Raw genomic sequence first — 18,482 nt, forward strand, 5'->3', positions numbered from 1 at the left:
TTCGACCTGCTAGTAATCTGTGATGTATCTAAGGTATTGGTCTGTGTAAAAGTTTTCCATACTTTGACAAATTCTATAATTTCAAATATTTAAAAAAAAAAGTATTGATTGCCGACCCTTTCTTGAAGCTTGAGTTTGTGAAAAAATATCAGATGAAAGGATAGCTTGCAAAATATGTTTCCGAAAGAAAAAACAAAACAATACAAAATCACGGTTCTCATTTTCACAATAAAGTAGAAGATGCGGCCGTATAAGACCAATTAATAATTTCTATATGCAAACAACAATGAGCAAAACCCTTACCTTATAGTCATCTATGAAAAGCTCCGAAATGACAAATGTAAAACAATTCAAACGAGAAAACTAACGGCCTGATTTATGTGCAAAATGTGTAAATTCCTACATAACATGAATTTTCTTAATTATTTGCCTGGTAAAACAATCCTGATTTAAAAAATTTAATCAAAGAAAACGTTTTCTTTTTAAAAAAATAATTTAGACCCCGACCAACTTTAAATCATTGAAAGTTGGCAACGGCAGCACAAGAGCACATATTTATTTTTCAAACATGATGCACATTTTATAAAGTTTTTTGTTAGAGATTTCTGAAATAATGATAAAGTTAACATTTTCCATAAAATCGGGATTGATGTTAAGAATATTGACTTACTACTACGTTAAAATAAATAATACGAATTATAATGTAATTATAAGTCACTGTTTAAGAAAAATTAAATAAAACCAAATTCTTGGACTTTTATATTAACGTTAGTGTAATAGTCCCAGGATTAAAGTGTTGATAAAATAAGATTATGAAAAGAAAAAATAGCTTGCGATATACTACCTACATCTTTCACATAATCAAAGACAAATCAAGAAGCATTTAAATATTAATTGAGGGAGCAAAATTACCAAATTACAACAAACATATATAAACGTGTAATTGGGGAAAAGAGACAGAAACAAGAAACGAAATATTTACAATTTCACTAGCAAAGATAGGAGACGTCTTCTGGCAGAGAGAGCATTCCTATTTGCTTAATTTTAAGAAATAGAATTAACTGATTGTTGAAGACCGTACAGTGACCTATAGTTGTTAGTTTCTGTGTCATTTTGATCTTTTGTTGAGAGTTGTCTCATTGGCAATCATACCACATCCTCTTTTTATATATTTAAATCATTTTACAAGACATCAAATTGTCATTTTGTGCTATTGTTGCAGACAATTCTTCGCAAAAATTAAAAATTGTTCATGTATCTAAAATTTTGTTTTCATTCAATGGAATTTTGCATTTGCACCGGCTTGAAAAAATAAAACATATAAAGAAGCAACTTCGAACATCTCTTTACTTTAAGCGGCATTTTCACATGAGTAGAATATAAGGTCAACGTTTGAAACTTTCCGTGGAACAACGTCAAAATCGTCGTTTTATTAGGGAACGTCGTGTAACGATAAGTGGCACCAATACCGTGCGTAACGTCTTTATGTTATATCAATATCTTGACATAATTCCATGAAATGACATTAACTCTAGATGACCTATTTTAGCCTTTAGACATACTTCCTAATATGTCAGCATCAACCCATGACATTACTTGTCGTTCATCATCAATCGTTTTGTGTGTAATTCTCCAATGAAACCACATAGCAAATTCAACACAACAAAGGCCTGCAATTTTCTATTGCGATTAACTTGAACAGACTCGTTCATTAAACCAACATGACAGTAATTCGTAAAATGAGAAACCAAGGTAGCCATGATAACATCAACGAATCATTATATTTTTTCATTATAGTCAACTTATTAACATAGTATAATGACCACATCGAGTCTAATTTTGTATTCTGATAATATTTAAACGTTTCAAAACCATTCTGTAATCAAATCTAGGTTCGGCTTATTTCTTTCGAACTTTTTACAATTATAGTTTAAAGAGAATTAGAATGTTGAAATCAAAAAGACAGCATAGGTTAACAGAATTGTTTTTTTGTGTTGTAAAGTTTCTTTGGTAGCTGTCATATCACATATGCCTATCTAAAAATATAACTGTTAGTTTAAAAGTTATTAAACGACTGCCGATAAATTAGCATGATTTTTTTTACATAAGAGAGAAAGAAAAGTCTTGTACATTACATAGAAATCACAAAAATAACCAATACGATTCATGCATGGTAAGATATCCTTAGACGGTAATTACTTGTGAGCTTGTTGTTGAATAAACTAAGGAATTATTTCCACTGGTTTTTAAAGTGTGTTCATATTTTGTACTGTTATGCCTCTGTCCCATGTAAGAGGAAGGGTTTGGTGCCAGTACACATTTTTAATACGCCGCTTTTTGTGTGTTGCTGTCCCAATTCAGAAGCCCGTAATGCAGTGGTTATTACTTTCTGCTATATATCATGTTATTTATCGTTCATTGTTTTGTACATAAATTAACTCGTTAGTTTTCTCGTATGAATAGTTTTACATTTTTCATTTCGGGTTCTTTTATAGTTGACTATGCGGTATGAGCTTTGTTCATTGTTGAAGGCCGTACGGTGACCTATAATTGTTAACCTCTAGATCAGTTTGTCTCTGGTGGAGAGTTGTCTCATTGGCAATCATGCCACATATTCTTAATGTTAAATTGAATAATCATATCACATTTCCTTAATTGTGTATGTACAGATTTAAGATGAAATAACTCCTCCATACTTATTGTTTATTCATAAATGCTAACAAGTACAAATGCTTGCAATTTCATTTAAATGATCAACATTGAAAAAAATGAAAATCAGCAGTAAAGAATGAAGACAAACCTATCGCGCCTGATAATGGTTTGTCAATGTTGTTAATAACATCGCATCTTAAGTTATAAATAAATGTACAATGTATGCATTTTATGAATTTTACTGTATTTAGAAATCTCAAAATAAAGAAAAGTTCATGTGCAAAAGTATATCATCGAGGCGGTTAGCGATCAAAACAGATTATACTATAATCTCAATTTGCACATCAGACATGTGACTATATTTATTTTCAATCTAATGTATTGTTTTCAAAAGCGAAAAGATGACACTGTTGAGTTGGAATAACAATAATATATCATTTGATTCTTTAGAGTTTCTTTCCAATTCAAAGTCTGATTGGCACTTTAGTATCTGCCGCCTCTGTTAATTTTGGTTAATTTCATACACCAAGCATCAATATGTCATTTCTTGAGAGTTTTACAGCTTGGAAAATAAATCGATCTTCATTTGAATAATTCTTTTTCTTCTCGTTTTTTTCAATTTAGAACATTTTTGAAAGATAACATATTATTACAGGCATCAATGAAGGTAAAATCCTTATCATTTTAGTATTTGTTCAGAAGTTACTTATTGACATGAAATGAAATACTCAATTATATCAGTAAAATTGTTAAAAACATTCTCTCCAGACAAAAAATATAAAAACTAACTCTTGAAGTCCTCATTTGTATTCATCTGATTTTCATCATTAAGAGAAGATCGATCTGTTTAAAAATGTTCGTATGCAGGAACTTATGTTCATTAGATATAAAAGAGGGAGTACTCTGAGGTATATCACATAGGACAACTTTATACTTTCTACAGAGCACTCCGAGGTATATCACACAGGTAAGATTCTTAATTTTTAGACCCTTGGTTTGGAGATATGTTTAATTATTTATATTACTTAGTACTAATCAGATTGATGTTGAAAATAGTTTGACCTATCCAATGTAAACGTTCAGTGCGATCGAGAGATGATTATATAGTATAACGCGTTTTAAATGAATAATTGGTGACCTATACTATAGTTGTTGATGTCTGTGTCATTTTGGTCTCTTGTGGACAGTTGACTCATTGACAATCATACCACATTTTTTTTTTATTATTGGTTTTTACTGAAAGTGTGGCAAAATGCCTATTGGCGAAAAAAACTACAAGCAATACTATCATTCAAATAATACCGAGAAAGGGTAGTAATGACAAGAATTGTTTGATAATACTGCTTGTGGAAAATTCAGTTTACAAATTACTTTTATAAAACAAAGGTTAAAAATAACAAAGGAAGATTAAAATTCATAGGTCGAAAACAAACTGACAATGCTATTGCAAAAAATCAAAAGCAAAACAACCAAAAGATAAGCCGAATACACAACACAACATAAAACAAAACTGCTCACTGAGCAAGACAAAGTCCACATAAGACCGGGGGAGATCTCAGGTGCTCAGGACAGAATTTAAAAAAAAACTAAGGCTTGTTTTGCTCAGGAATAGATGACCTTAGCTGTATTTGGCAAAACGTTTAGGAATTTTTGGTCCTCAATGCTCTTCAACTTCGTACTTTTTTGGTCTTTTATACATTTTTAGAATCAAGCGTCACTGATGAGTCTTTAATAGACGAAACGCTTGTATAGTGTAAATAAGAAAATTGTTATCCTGGTATCTATGATGAGTTTACTCGGGAGGTCACATTTCACGAAAAGAATGCCGGATTTTGATTACAACAATTGGAACATTTCTTTCTTCATCTATGAATCAGATATTTTATAACGTACAATTTACTTGCATGGCGTCTGTACAATTAACTAACAAAGGGAGTATTTTCATAATGTTTTCTTTAAAAAGTTTAGAAATTATCATGAACCTAGGTCCAAACTGCATCCGGCAATGGCAAATGTTTCGGAAATAATATTTAGTCATGAACTAGTAGCATCTAAAGTATCCATGTGTAATTACATACCTCTGCTTTCAAATAATTGTTGGTTTATGGATTCTACTGAAGGTTAATGTAGACAAGAGGTTCTTTATATATTTTTTTGTTAATTTCTACAAAGGCGAACTTGTCAAAAGATAAACAGAAATATACAATTGAAACTTTTTAATACCAAATGCCTGAAATGGTGAAGTTGAAATCATCCTTTCATTAATTTTACTGACGCCATCAGGAGTTGGTGGACCGTAATAGAATAACCGTTTCACAGATGATATCGGATATGTTTCTTTACGTCGTTACTACGATCCCATTTCCTTTTATGACTGTGACCTACCGAATTAGACTATTTATCGGATTTGTTATAACATGACCAACAGGACAGTTGTCATATGTTGAGCAGGATCAGCTTATCCTTCCGGAGCACCTGAGATCACCCCTAGTTTGTGGTTGCGTTCGTGTTGTTTATTCTTTATTTATCTATGTTGTGGCATGTGTACTATTGTTTGTCTGTTTTTCTTTTTCATTTTTAGCCATGGCGTTGTCAGTTTATTAACGATTTATGAGTTTGACTGTCCTTCTGGTATTGTTCGTCCCCCTTTTTTTTTAACTTCCCTTAAGATATATTTGCTACTTCATCTTATTCACTCAGGCCTGTTTAATTATATGGGGACGAAGTCCCCAATAACAGTAGAAAAATCAATAAAATAAAAAAATCGGGAAAATTTTCCCGAATTTTTCATTGTACTAATGAACTCAAAATTGTTCAATTTTTTTTTTGTCGTGTTTTTTAATTTCCAGATCTGCGCAGAACGCAAAAATCTACTTCCTTTTTCCGGGCTTGTTGTCGTGATACTTTGATTAGACTAGTAAAATAAAGGAACTCGAGGAACACAATACAAATATTTCATTTTTAATCATTCTTTGTCTTTGATATGAATAAACGTTACCTGATGCATTGCGTTATTTTGTTTACATTGAACATGACGTCATAACTTAAATAACGTCACAAGTAAAATCCCTAACAACAGAACCAAAATCGGAAACGTTACGGTATTTCCGTTTCTTTTTTTTCACAAATATTTTAAAAAGTTACAAAAAAAATAATCATACAGACTTCGTCCCCATTCACAGGTAATGCCTGCCTCATATTATAAGACAATGTTTGACAATAATTCTTATAAAAGTTTGCCTACATATATAACAAATACAGCATTAAGACAAAAACTTATCACTAGAATAATTATTTCAAGCCATTCTGCTTTTTGCTAGATTAGCTGTTACAACTTATATGGATGAGAGATTTGAAATTATCTAGATAAACCGAAAGCTTACTGAGGAAATTAATAAGCTGAAATAACATTTTTTTATATGATATAGTTATACAGTAAATCAATATATTGTGTATTATTCTTGATATATACGTTGATGTTCAAGTGTCGTATTAAATATGAAAAAGGATTACTTGTTGTTATGTTTCCGATGTTAGTGTAAAACAACTATCTACACAACATTGTTTGGTGCCGGAACCCGGGATTAAGTTTATTCCGAAATTGGATCTTAATTCAGGAAATTCAAAATGTCAAATGTTCGATTCCTCAAAGGTGTGCGAACAAGGTACAGGAACAGTATTCAGACAGAAATACTGAACGGGAAGCAAATCTTATCCTCGGAGGTAGATAAAATAGATGAACAACGTTTTGTGTTGGAGGCAACGAAATGTGCGGACAAGCTTAAGATGTATTCCGAAAAATTAGAAATTCAAAGTGGGAAACTTGCTAGTGCTTTGGAAGAGGAAGGAGAATTCATAGATGATATTGTGGGTGAAGATTGTGAGCTGTGTTCAAATGTTATGGATTGTCACTTGGATCTGATACAATTTAAAGAAAGGTTAGTTGACTTTATTAAAAAGGAGAGCATAGAAGTTAAAGAAAGCGAATTCTCTAGCCAAATTGTAGAGTTACAAAGAGAAATGAAAGATATTATGCAAAGTCAAATAAAACAACAACATGAAATCTTTAAGAAACAGTTGATAAATGAAAATGAAAATTCTACGTGTTCTATAAAATTACCAAAATTAGATCTTTCTTTTTTAAATGGTGAGAAAATAAAGTGGATGGAGTTTTGGGATTCATTTCAAAGTTCCGTACATTCAAATACAAAGTTGACAGATATTGAGAAATTCAATTATCTTTGGAGCAAGCTACAAGGAGAAGCTAAACGTGCAGTGTCAGGTTTAACTTTATCTAGTGATAATTATTCTTTGGCCATTAACATATTAGAGGAACGATTTGGAAACAAACAAGATGTGATTGATATTCATTATAATCAATTAATAAATCTTCCAACGCCATCGAACAAAATTTCTAGTTTGAGAGATTTTATAGACAAATTTAACAGACATATTCGAAGTCTCGAAGTTTTGAAACAGGACGTGAACCAAGACGTGTTTGTATCTATTATCAGATCAAAACTACCCGAAGATGTATTGCTTCAATTAGAAATTCAAAAGGGAGCTAAGGCGAAGTTGAAAATATCAAGTCTTTGTGAAAAATTAAACGATTATGTGGTTGCACGAGAGAAATCCTGTGTCACAGAGAAGGCAAAAGATTCTGTAAAACCGAATGGTTTTGGAAATAAATTTTCTCCAAACCCATGGAAAACCAATTCATTCAACAATAATAGAAGTGAAAACCGTGTGTATCAACCGAAAAGTTCTGCTGAAGCATTGATAGCAAATTCATCCAAATCACAACCTGGAAGTAAATACTTTGACAAGTGTAGGTATTGTGGAAGTAAACATTGGAGTGATGAATGCCAAAAATTTAAGACGATTGAAGAACGAAAACGTCAGCTGAAAGGAAGTGGTTTTAAGTGTTTGAAAGCTGGACATGGTTCTTTTGAGTGTAAAAGAAACAAATTGTGCATTCATTGCAATGAAGTTAATTCTCATCACAGAAGCCTGTGTCCAAAAAAGTTCAACACGAAAAACACATGTGTTTATTTGTCAGAAGAAATTAGTGAATATTGTTCTGATAATGTATTACAAGAATTTGAAAGCACAAATAATGAAAGTGAACAAGAGAGTTCTATGCTAGCGTTCGGTGAAATGGTTCTTATGCAGACTGCTACAGCTGAAATAGCAAACCCAAATTATACTAAGAAAGAGAAGACTAGAATTCTTTTTGATTCTGGATCACAGAGAACCTATATATCTCAACGTCTAGCATCAAAATTGGGGTTGAAAAGTTACCATGAAGAGGAAATCAGGTTAATGACTTTTGGTAGTGAAAAGATAAAGATAGTAAAGACAACACACACCAATCTTGATATCAGACTCAAGAATGGTCTATATTTCAGTATCATAGCAAATATAGTACCAGTTATAAGTGGTTGTTTAAATAGAAGAAAACTTGATAGTTTTTCCATGACAAAATTAAAGAAATATGTGAATGATATCTACCTAGCAGACGATCTTCCATTTGAGAACTAGTCTTCAGAAATTGATTTACTGATTGGAAATGACTACTATCTAGACTTGATACTGGCTCGTAGACTTGAAGTTCAACCAGGATTGTATCTTCTTGCATCTAAATTGGGATGGATGGTCACCGGAAGAGTTAAGGACAAAGATAACCAAGCGAATGAAACAGGGTTGTTGATCATGTCTCATACCAATGGAAATGAATTAAAAGAACAAAACAGTATCAGCAAGAAAGAGTACGGAGTATTGTCATCTCCAGACTTAACAGATTTCTGGAAATTAGAATCTATTGGTATCACAAATCAAACAGACAACACAGACGATGAAATTGCGATGAAGATATTCAAGGACACACTGACATTCGAAAAAGGACGGTATCAAGTAAAGTGACCCTGGAAAGAAGACTCACCAGATTTACCAATGAATAGGAATCTAGCATTTGGTCGATTGAAATCCAATATTGATCGAATGAAGAAGAAACAAGGTCTTTTAAAACAATATGACTCGATAATACAAGATCAACTGTCGAAGGAAATAATCGAGAAAGTAGATATTCACAACACTGAGGGATTAGTGCATTATATTCCTCACCACGCAGTTATATCACCCCTCAAGACTACAACGAAAGTGAGAATCGTGTATGATGCTTCCGCAAAGACGAAAAAGGAGGTGAAAAGTCTAAATGAGTGCTTACATAGAGGCCCAGTTCTTCTACAAAACTTGTGTGGGATGTTGATTAGATTTAGATTATATAGAATAGCTATCGTCGCAGATATTGAAAAGGGTTTTTTGCAAGTTGGACTTCAGCCAAGTGAACGGAATGTAACAAGATTCTTATGGTTAAAGGATTGTGAAAACCCGACTACAAACAAGGACAACATTCAGGAATACCGGTTTTGTCGGGTTCCCTTTGGAGTTATTTTCAGCCCCTTCCTTCTTGGAGCTACGATTGACAGTCATTTAATGACTTACAAGACACCGTGTGCAGAACAAATCAGACATGACATATATGTTGATAACTTGATCACCGGTGCAAATTCAGTGGTGGATGCTATAAGTATTTGTTCTGAATCCAAGGCAATATTCAGAGAGGCGTCAATGAATCTCAGAGAATGGATAACAAATGACAGATGTGTAAATGAATTCATATCAAAAGAGGATAGAATAAATTCGAACTCAAATAATGTACTTGGACATGTTTGGGACATAAAAAATATACACTGTGTATGAAATCGTCAGATGATGTGTTATTTCCAGAAAAGGTTACCAAAAGAACAGCTTTAAAAAGAATTGCAGAATTATTTGATCCACTTGGATTATTTTCACCAGTTTTAATACAAGGGAAAATACTACTACAAAGTTTGTGGAAGAAAAAAATGAACTGGGATGATGCACTTTGTGATGAAGATTTGTTTAAATGGAATGACATTAAATGTGATTTAGAAAGAATTCCTAAATGTGCGATTTCTAGAAGCATTGTATTGGATTCTGATTCAAAAAATGTCCAGTACGAGTTGTTGTGTTTCTGTGATGCTTCAGGAAGTGCGTACTCAGCTGAGATATATTTACACCAAAGAGATGAAAACCATTCCAGATGTGATTTAGTGTTTTCCAAATCTAGACTCGCCCCAATCAAGAAATTAACAATACCAAGATTGGAGTTGATGGCAGTTGTAATTGGAGTACGATGTTTAAAATTCATAGAAACAGAGCTAAAGTTACCGATAGAACAGAAATACGTATGGTCAGATTCACAATGTGTGCTTAAATGGATATCTTCAGAAAAGGATCTGAGTGTTTTTGTTCGAAATCGAGTAAAAGAAATCAACAACTATTCAGAAATACAATTTGGATACATTTCAACACATGAAAACCCTGCTGATGTTGCAACACGAGGGACAAATATAACGAAACTGTGTGAAGACAAACTTTGGTGGCATGGACCCATTTGGTTAAAAAACAAAAGTGAGTCATGGAAAAAAATTCAATATTAAATGTAGTGACAAAATAGAAAAAGATTATATTTCAGAGGTAAGACGCAGTCTCAAAACTTGCAGTTCCTTATTGGGTACAGATAACAAATGCAATTCACCAAGGGAACCTTCAGTTGATGCACCCTTTGGAATTGAAAGTGATAGATATAGTTCATTTCTAAATTTGATTCGTATAACTGCTTGGTGTAGCAGGTTTATTTCTCGGATTAGGAAGAAAACAGTGTGTTCCCCCACAACTTTAACTTCTGATGAATTAATCAGTGCAGAAAAGAAATGGATAACGTACATTCAAAGAAAACACTTCCCTTGTGTATATAGTGATCTTGCCACAGGAAAGACTAATAACCTCCAACGACAACTGGGAATTTTTGTTAGAGATGACGAAATATTGTGTTGTAGAAGCAGATTAGAAAATGCTGATTTGTGTGAAGGAGCTAGAAACCCCATCTTACTGCCAAGAAGAGACATACTTACAAATTTAATAATTGAAAGATTTCACAATCGGATACTACATAGTGGAGTCTCTCAGACGCTTGGTAAAATAAGACAAATTTACTGGATTCCCCAAGGACGTGCCACAGTAAGGCAGGTGATTCGGCATTGTAAGATTTGTCGACGATTAGAGGGTGGTGCATATAAAATGCCAGCGATGGCTCCGTTACCAACATATCGTGTTTCGCAAAATGTTCCGTTTTCAAATGTTGGTCTGGACTATTTAGGACCCATTCAAGTGAAATTAGAGAGTGCAACGAGAAAACGTTGGGTATGTCTATTTACGTGTACTGTAACTAGAGCATTACACTTAGAAATGGTTCATGATCAGACATCAGAATAATTTCTATATGCGTTACGACGATTTATATCAACAAGAGGTACACCCTGTGCTATTGTCAGTGACAATGCGTCGCAATTCAAATTAAGTAGCAATGTTATACAGTCAGTTTGGTCACAAGTGATGCATGATGAAGATGTACAGAACTTTGCCTCTAACACGGGTATTCGTTGGAGCTTTATTATCGAACTTTCGCCATGGATGGGAGGGTTCTTCGAAAGACTTGTAGGTCTTGTGAAACGTTCTCTTCGGAAAACCTTAAAGAAGAAGTTACTTACTGATGTACAATTACAGACTGTATTAAAAGAAGTAGAAGCAATCATCAATTCCCGACCATTAGTTTATGTAGGTGACGACATTAACTCTACAATTACCTTAACACCAAGCCATTTTCTATCGCTCAATCCAAAAGTTGGTATTCCAGAGATTGATTTGGATATAAAAGATCCAAATTACAAGAGATGTGAAAGCTCCTCAGATAAATTACTCCAGCTATGGAAGAAAGGACAAAGACTCCTTAACAGTTTCTGGTCTATATGGAGAGAAGAATATCTTATTAGCTTGAGAGAAAGAATGCAGACTAAACTCAAAACAAGCAGAATTCAGTCAAAGTATTCACCAAGTGTCGGGGATGTGGTGATAATAAAGGAAAATATTCCCAGGGGGATTTGGAAGCTAGGGAAAATAATAGAATTGATTCAAAGTAGAGATAAAGAAATTCGTTCAGCGAGAATTAAAGTTGCTTCTGGAAATATCCTCGGTCGTCCACTTAATTTGCTCTGTCCCTTAGAGGTTGACAATGGAGCAGAGGATATTCAATCCACAACGGACATGATGAATGAGAACAAAAGAGCACCTCGTAGGGCAGCTGTCATTGCCAAAAGAAAAATAAAGGAATTATGTGATTCAGTTTAATGTATAAAGTGTAATGGACTTATATTATTTGCCAAACAGAGTAAAATTAAATCATGCTAAAATGTACACCACTTATTGCGGACCTGTTTTTGTATTGTTATGAGTTACAATTTATGACTAAAATTAGCAAAGACCCATCAAAACAACATTTGATACAAAAATTTAACAATACTTTTAGATATTTGGATGATATATTGGCTCTAAATAATGACGACTTCAGTATGTATACTAAAGAAATTTATCCTGTAGAACTTACTTTAAATAAAGCTAATGATAACAATGACCACTGCCCTTTCCTCGATCTTGATATCTATATCATAAACGGGAATCTTAATACAAAAATTTATGATAAAAGAGATGATTTTTCATTTTCTATTGTTAATTATCCATTTTTAGATGGTGACGTTCCCTTGTCACCATCTTATGGTGTTTATATATCTCAACTTGTACGATTCGCTCGTGTATGTAACAATGTATTAGATTTTAGCGAGAGAAATTTATGTATTACTGAAAAATTATTACACCAGGGTTTTCGATATCACAAACTGGTCAAAACATTTACTAAATTTTATCACCGGTATAAGGAAATAATTCGTAAATATAACTCAACATGCAGACATCTTATACGTTCAGGTATTTCACATCCAAAATTTTATGGAAATATTCTTTATAAAGCACAAAAATGTCAGTATTCTCCTCAGAAACTAACAAAACCTTTAAATAGACTTATTAAAAGGGGATATAGTTACGATACTGTTGTCAGGTCATTAAAGATTGCATATTTTGGCTTTAACATTGATTCACTGATAGGGTCTTTGCATCGGAACTAAACACATTTATTTCTAAAAAAACAGTTGTTGGCATGACACGGGTTATGTTCTTCCCATATATTTTATGATAGTATGATACTAAACCCCTAACGGGAGGGATTGTACCTGATATTCATATGATGAAGACATAATCTTTCAATCAGTTTAATTGAGGTCTGGAGCTGGCTTGTCAGTTAACTGCTAGTAGTCTGTTGTTATTTATGTATTATTGTCATTTTATTTATTTTCTTTTGTTACATCTTTTGACATCAGACTCGGACTTCTCTTGAACTGAATTTTAATGTGCGTATTGTTATTCTTTTACTTTTCTACATTGGCTAGAGGTATAGGGGGATGGTTGAGATCTCATAAACATGTTTAACCCCGCCGCAATTTTGCGCCTGTCCCAAGTCAGGAGCCTCTGGCCTTTGTTAGTCTTGTATGATTTTAAATTTTAGTTTCTTGTGTATAATTCGGAGTTTAGTATGACGTCCATTATCACTGTACTATTATGCATATTTTAGGGGCCAGCTGAAGGACACCTACGGGTGCGGGAATCCTCGCTACATTGAAGACCCATTGGTTGCCTTCGGCTGTTGTTTGCTCTATGGTCGGGTGGTTGTCGCTTTGACATATTCACCATTTCCTTTCTCAATTTTATGTAGTAAATTTGGAAATACCCTTAGTTTATTTATAGTTAACGGAGTCATTTAATTTACCTGAGATTATTTTAAGTGAACGGAGACATTTAAATTACCTGATTTATTTATAGTGAACGGAGTAGTTTAACGACATACCGTCAAATTCAAATGCACGAGAATTTCATGTAACAAAATATAATTTTACTATATAAAAGATGATTTCATTACCTTAGTTATACAACAGTCAAAATGTTTCAATGTGATACATGCCAGAGGGAATACAAGTATAAGAAAAACCTGTCGCGACATATGATGGAAAAACACCATCCAGATTACGAACACTGGAATTGCAGTATGTGCAAAAGAAAATTCATACATCGGCAATACTTATTCAGACATTTACAGAAGATTCATGGTTTAGATAAGGTAACATCAATAAAATTGGCAATGGATTCCACAAGAGGTGACACTAATCAGCAATCTTCCTATTACGAAGATATAAGTGAGGATGACACCATTTTTGACCTGATTGAAGAACTTGATTTTAGTGATACTTCACAAACATTTGATGTTGATAACATTATTCCAGACATCAACAACAACGAATCACAGGATGACAGTGTTGGGCAACTTCTAGGAGAATCTAATAGTGGATCATCAAAAGAGGTACAATCAGCTGATAATATGGAGACGGACGCCAATGACCAGGAGGACAACATTAGTGTCATTACCGTTAGTGATGAAGAATTGTGTGAAGACACTACCGTTGGACGATCGGGAACGTATGTTCAAACAATAATGATTTCCATGAGAAAAAGAACCCACTTTATAGATGGAGAGGAAACAGGCAGCACATATGATGTGATAAATGACTACTTTGAACATTTCGAGTGACATTTGTGTGGTTGGGAGTGTCGCGAATAGCGAAAACTTTTGTATTCAAATTTATGGACTGTATGGATTTGTTAATCTCCGCTAAATATTATTTTACTCCGCTAATTGTCTTTAGATATTTCTCCGTCCTTTTGTGAATTTGACTCCGGTAATTGTATTATAATGTAAAATTATCAGGCATTTCATGTGAATTTCATGCAACCGGTTTTATATTTGACTATAAAAGCAATTTCAAATTATCATTGTATTATTCTTGATATATATGTTGATGTTCAAGTGTCGTATTAAATATGAAAAAGGATTACTTGTTGTTATGTTTCCGATGTTAGTGTAAAACAACTATCTACACAACAAAAGGCTTAAATATTTGAAACAAAACGTTTAATAATTTCATCCGCCCGAAACGCTTTTTTGGATTAACCTTCATCAGAAAAGCTCAAAGCCAAACATTTATAAAACATATTTTGTTTTTAAAAATTCGCTGTTAAATTAATATAGCATATTAGATGTATTCGTGTTAATAAACTAAATCGCAATTTCTTAAAAATTATAATTCCCAATATTTTACATTGCCGTTCCATACTTCTTCAAACTGGGCTGTGTGTTTTATATGTCTTTATTGTGAAGTTAATAAACTCCTGTTTAAAGGGTGTAATTAACCTAACATCAGCTTGTTTTGTTCTATAGATGTGATTGAAATTAACACCAATTTTTATTTATAATTTGGATGTGTGATACGGTTGCGACGGCAATAAACAGATAATTATATTCCATGTTATAAGTTACTTGTTAACTTTAAGGTAGTCATGACTTCTATTTCAGCAAATCGACATGTATTATCGATATATTCTTCCTGAATCCATCGAGATGACGATTACAAAGATCATTTTACTTGTTGCTGTACTAGTTTCTAATACTATTGTAGCTATCACGTGGTTATCACCGACCAATAGAACTGCTATAACGGTTCTACTGTCCATGATTGCTTTTTACGACACCTTGACAATGCTTTTCAGTACGTTATGGTCCATTGTTGGATATTTTTTCGTGGTTTTGTCACACAGCAACGATTGCTATTTAGCGTTTGTGACTTTTAACTTTGCGAGGGTATTTCACGTTCTATCGTCATATACCACAACATTCCTGGCGGTGCAGCGCTGTGTCATATGTGTCTTTCCGTTTGCTGGACCACGTTATTGCAGAATGAAGTCGACACTTTTATGCGGATTAGTGTCAATCATAGCAGTAGTCCTTGTCATCTGTCCACGCATTTTCATTTCGGGATTGGGTGAATTGAAAGTTTTGACAAATCAAACATCATATTTGTGTGACACAGATTTTATTTTAAGTGATGATGCCTTTCTGGAATATCTGAACGTGGATAACATCCTTCGCTTTCTCACAATCTTCGCACCACAGGCAATAATCATAATTTGTATGATAATATGTGCCGTCACCGTGAATCGTAAGAAGATAGGAGCTGGTCGGTCCTCAGAACAAAAGAATAAAGTGAGAACCACCACAATGCTTATCCTTATCATGTTATCATATGTCCTTGGAGAGTTGCCGTCTTCAATACTCTTCTTCTTTATTTCATTTTATCCAAAGGTTCAAATATGGCTGAAGACGGGTGACGGAATTAAGTTCTGTAATATGTCCTTGACCTTAAGTTACCTCCTCAATATTTGGGTATACATCATAATGTCTAAGCAGTTCAGAGAAAGTCTCAGAGGAATGTTTTGTAGGGAAAAGAAACAGCCAAAGAAAGCACACGTCGACCGGGTAAAAACTCCACCAGCTGCTATGGAGAATCTGGATTCTCAAAAGACTGCTGATAAAGATGACAAAGATCACAACCATAAGCAACAAGGTATTGAAAAAAAAACAATACTCAATGACGGACCCTTGACGGATTTTAACAACATAACTACATTATCTTAAATAATGAAATCACGCCATGTATATATCAGAATTTTTTATTGATTTTGTTTCGCTTATAGATGCTATAAATATTTAACAATGTGCTTGTATACTATATTGAACCTTTTTTTCTTCAGAAAAATCAGCCTGATGCATGAAATAAAGAAAACAGTAGTTTACCATAGTAGTACAATAGTCCTAAATCGATAAAGAGAACACAAATCCGTGTTACAACCTCAAACCAAAGAACACACATCAATTCAAAGAGTAAAACAAGGGAGCACCAAAACCTCATGAGGAGCAATGAACTGCAACAAAAACAAACGCGAACATACATAGAAACAGACTATTTGACTACAACTGCCATATTTTTGACTTGGTACAGGACATTTGTTCCTGGTTAAATTGCTAGCAAAACCTCCTCCATGACAATAGTGAAAATAGCGCTATTTAGATAAGTTATCAAGGGTACCAGGCTTATAATTTGATACATCAAGCGAGCGTTTCGTCTACATAAGATTCTTCAGTGATGCTTAGATAAAACAAATTAGAAAGCGAAAAAGTATAAAGTTGAAGAGCATTGAGGAACCAAAATTCCAAAACAGTGTGTCAAATACGGCAACAATGGCAATTACATTTATAAATAGTGAATTTTATTTTTCAAAAATGAACATTAATTTAAACATCCTTTCATCATTATCACTGCTATAACTATCCTACAAATGGAGAAAATAATTTTCATACGACCGGCGTCACTAGTAGATCAAATGTTGTCATGATGTAGAGTTATAAAATATCCTAATATCTATAATGATTGTTAATCAATTTGAAGGAGGAGATCCCGTGGATAAACTCCCCTCCCCCTTTTAAGTCGAAACTAGCGTGTTTATCTACTTTCTCTTCAGCATTGATACGGAGGTGAGTTATTACTAGCCTTGCAAACCACATAATGTTATCGCAATGTTTTGTTAATAAATTTTTCTCAGGAGTCAATCAAATTGTTTTGTGGAAATATTTTTTTCATTCTGTCTTTTTATCTTTCATTGACCATTATATTGTATGTCTTTTTAATTGCTGATTTCGTTGCATTCGGTGAAGATTTTGTCATTTTTTGTTACAATCCTTTTTTTTGCAAACACGTGTCTTCAGTCTTTCCATGTCCATGGTTGAGGCTGGGTTCTTATTATGTGTTACTCTCCAAACTATATATTTGTGTATTATTTAAAACGAAGTATTCCTCTTACTTGTATAATATTGCCGAAAGTTTATGGTTTGTTTTATTTTTTAGCTGAACAAATAAAAAAGGGGGACGTTATCTAGGTTAAAATAGACTAAACTGCAAACGCCATGGTAAAATACGAAGAAAAAACAGACTTTTGAATCTACAAAACAATCCATACAAAACTAAGCAGACAACTCGAATCCAAATAGTATGAAATTCAAAACAGTGTAGCTGTGGCCATTGATTGACACATTAAAATCATTCATTGACTGGGACAATTTAGGTGAACGTTTGTATGTAACGACCAATGCTCACTATGTACTTTTTAAAGACACTTAAACTATGGGGTCACCAAAGGTTCTCAACACCTAAATAAAGTAATTCGAAAAATTAATCAGAAATAACACGATATTTTGATTTATATCAATTATATAAACAAAACACAAAGGTTATTCCTGATTAATTTTTCGAATTATTTTATAATTAAAGGCGTTAAGAAACCTTTGTTGACCCCACAGTTTAAATGTCTATCGTAGGTACGTCATGAACAGTGGTTGTTACAGACAAACGTTCACGTAAATTGTCCCAGTCAATGGATGATTTTGATGGGTCAATCAATGGCCACAGCTACACTGTTTTGAATTTCATACTAAAAACTAGTGGTGACCTTAGGTGTTCCGAAGTTTGAGCAAATTCTTAACCATAATTGTCAACTTGCTGCAATGTTGATTATGGTAATAATAAATACGAAATGTAACAATCGAGAATATGAGGGCTAAATTTAATGCATAAACGGAAAATTCGCAATTTATTACTTATCATCTTATTATGTTCATAATACAATAAAACACATATTCAGCAAGTTTTATTTGGATATGAAAACTAATAAGGAAAACAATTGGGAATCATTAATTTTATTTATTCGAATTTCCTGACTTCTGTGACAAAGTTTAAGTCTTTTTGCATGCCGGGAGTGGAATGAATTTCATTTAAATCTTGTTTTTTAACCATCTTATACACATGTTATAACGCGATTTAAAGCGCTTCGGCGACTTTTTGTGTTGACCAACT

The 18,482-nt window shown here is 33.3% G+C and overlaps 4 protein-coding genes across 4 annotated transcripts; all 4 read left to right on the forward strand.

The window, feature by feature from the left end:
- The first annotated feature begins 6,279 nt into the window (after positions 1-6,279).
- On the forward strand, positions 6,280-8,193 carry LOC139492201 (uncharacterized). Its single transcript, XM_071280385.1, has one exon. It carries the CDS (start codon positions 6,280-6,282, stop codon positions 8,191-8,193), a length of 1,914 nt encoding a protein of 637 aa, XP_071136486.1.
- A 411-nt stretch (positions 8,194-8,604) lies between these two features.
- LOC139492202 (uncharacterized) lies at positions 8,605-9,414 on the forward strand. The gene has a single exon (XM_071280386.1). The coding sequence runs from the start codon at positions 8,605-8,607 to the stop codon at positions 9,412-9,414; it is 810 nt and encodes a 269-aa protein (XP_071136487.1).
- LOC139492204 (uncharacterized) lies at positions 9,411-11,013 on the forward strand. Its single transcript, XM_071280387.1, has 2 exons — positions 9,411-10,149; positions 10,214-11,013. The coding sequence occupies exons 1-2, from the start codon at positions 9,411-9,413 to the stop codon at positions 11,011-11,013; spliced, it is 1,539 nt and encodes a 512-aa protein (XP_071136488.1).
- A 120-nt stretch (positions 11,014-11,133) lies between these two features.
- On the forward strand, positions 11,134-11,925 carry LOC139492205 (uncharacterized). The gene has a single exon (XM_071280388.1). The coding sequence runs from the start codon at positions 11,134-11,136 to the stop codon at positions 11,923-11,925; it is 792 nt and encodes a 263-aa protein (XP_071136489.1).
- Positions 11,926-18,482: the final 6,557 nt, after the last annotated feature.

The sequence above is a fragment of the Mytilus edulis genome, chromosome 10 (genome assembly GCF_963676685.1).
Source record: "Mytilus edulis chromosome 10, xbMytEdul2.2, whole genome shotgun sequence".
Classification (NCBI taxonomy): Eukaryota; Metazoa; Mollusca; class Bivalvia; order Mytilida; family Mytilidae; genus Mytilus; species Mytilus edulis.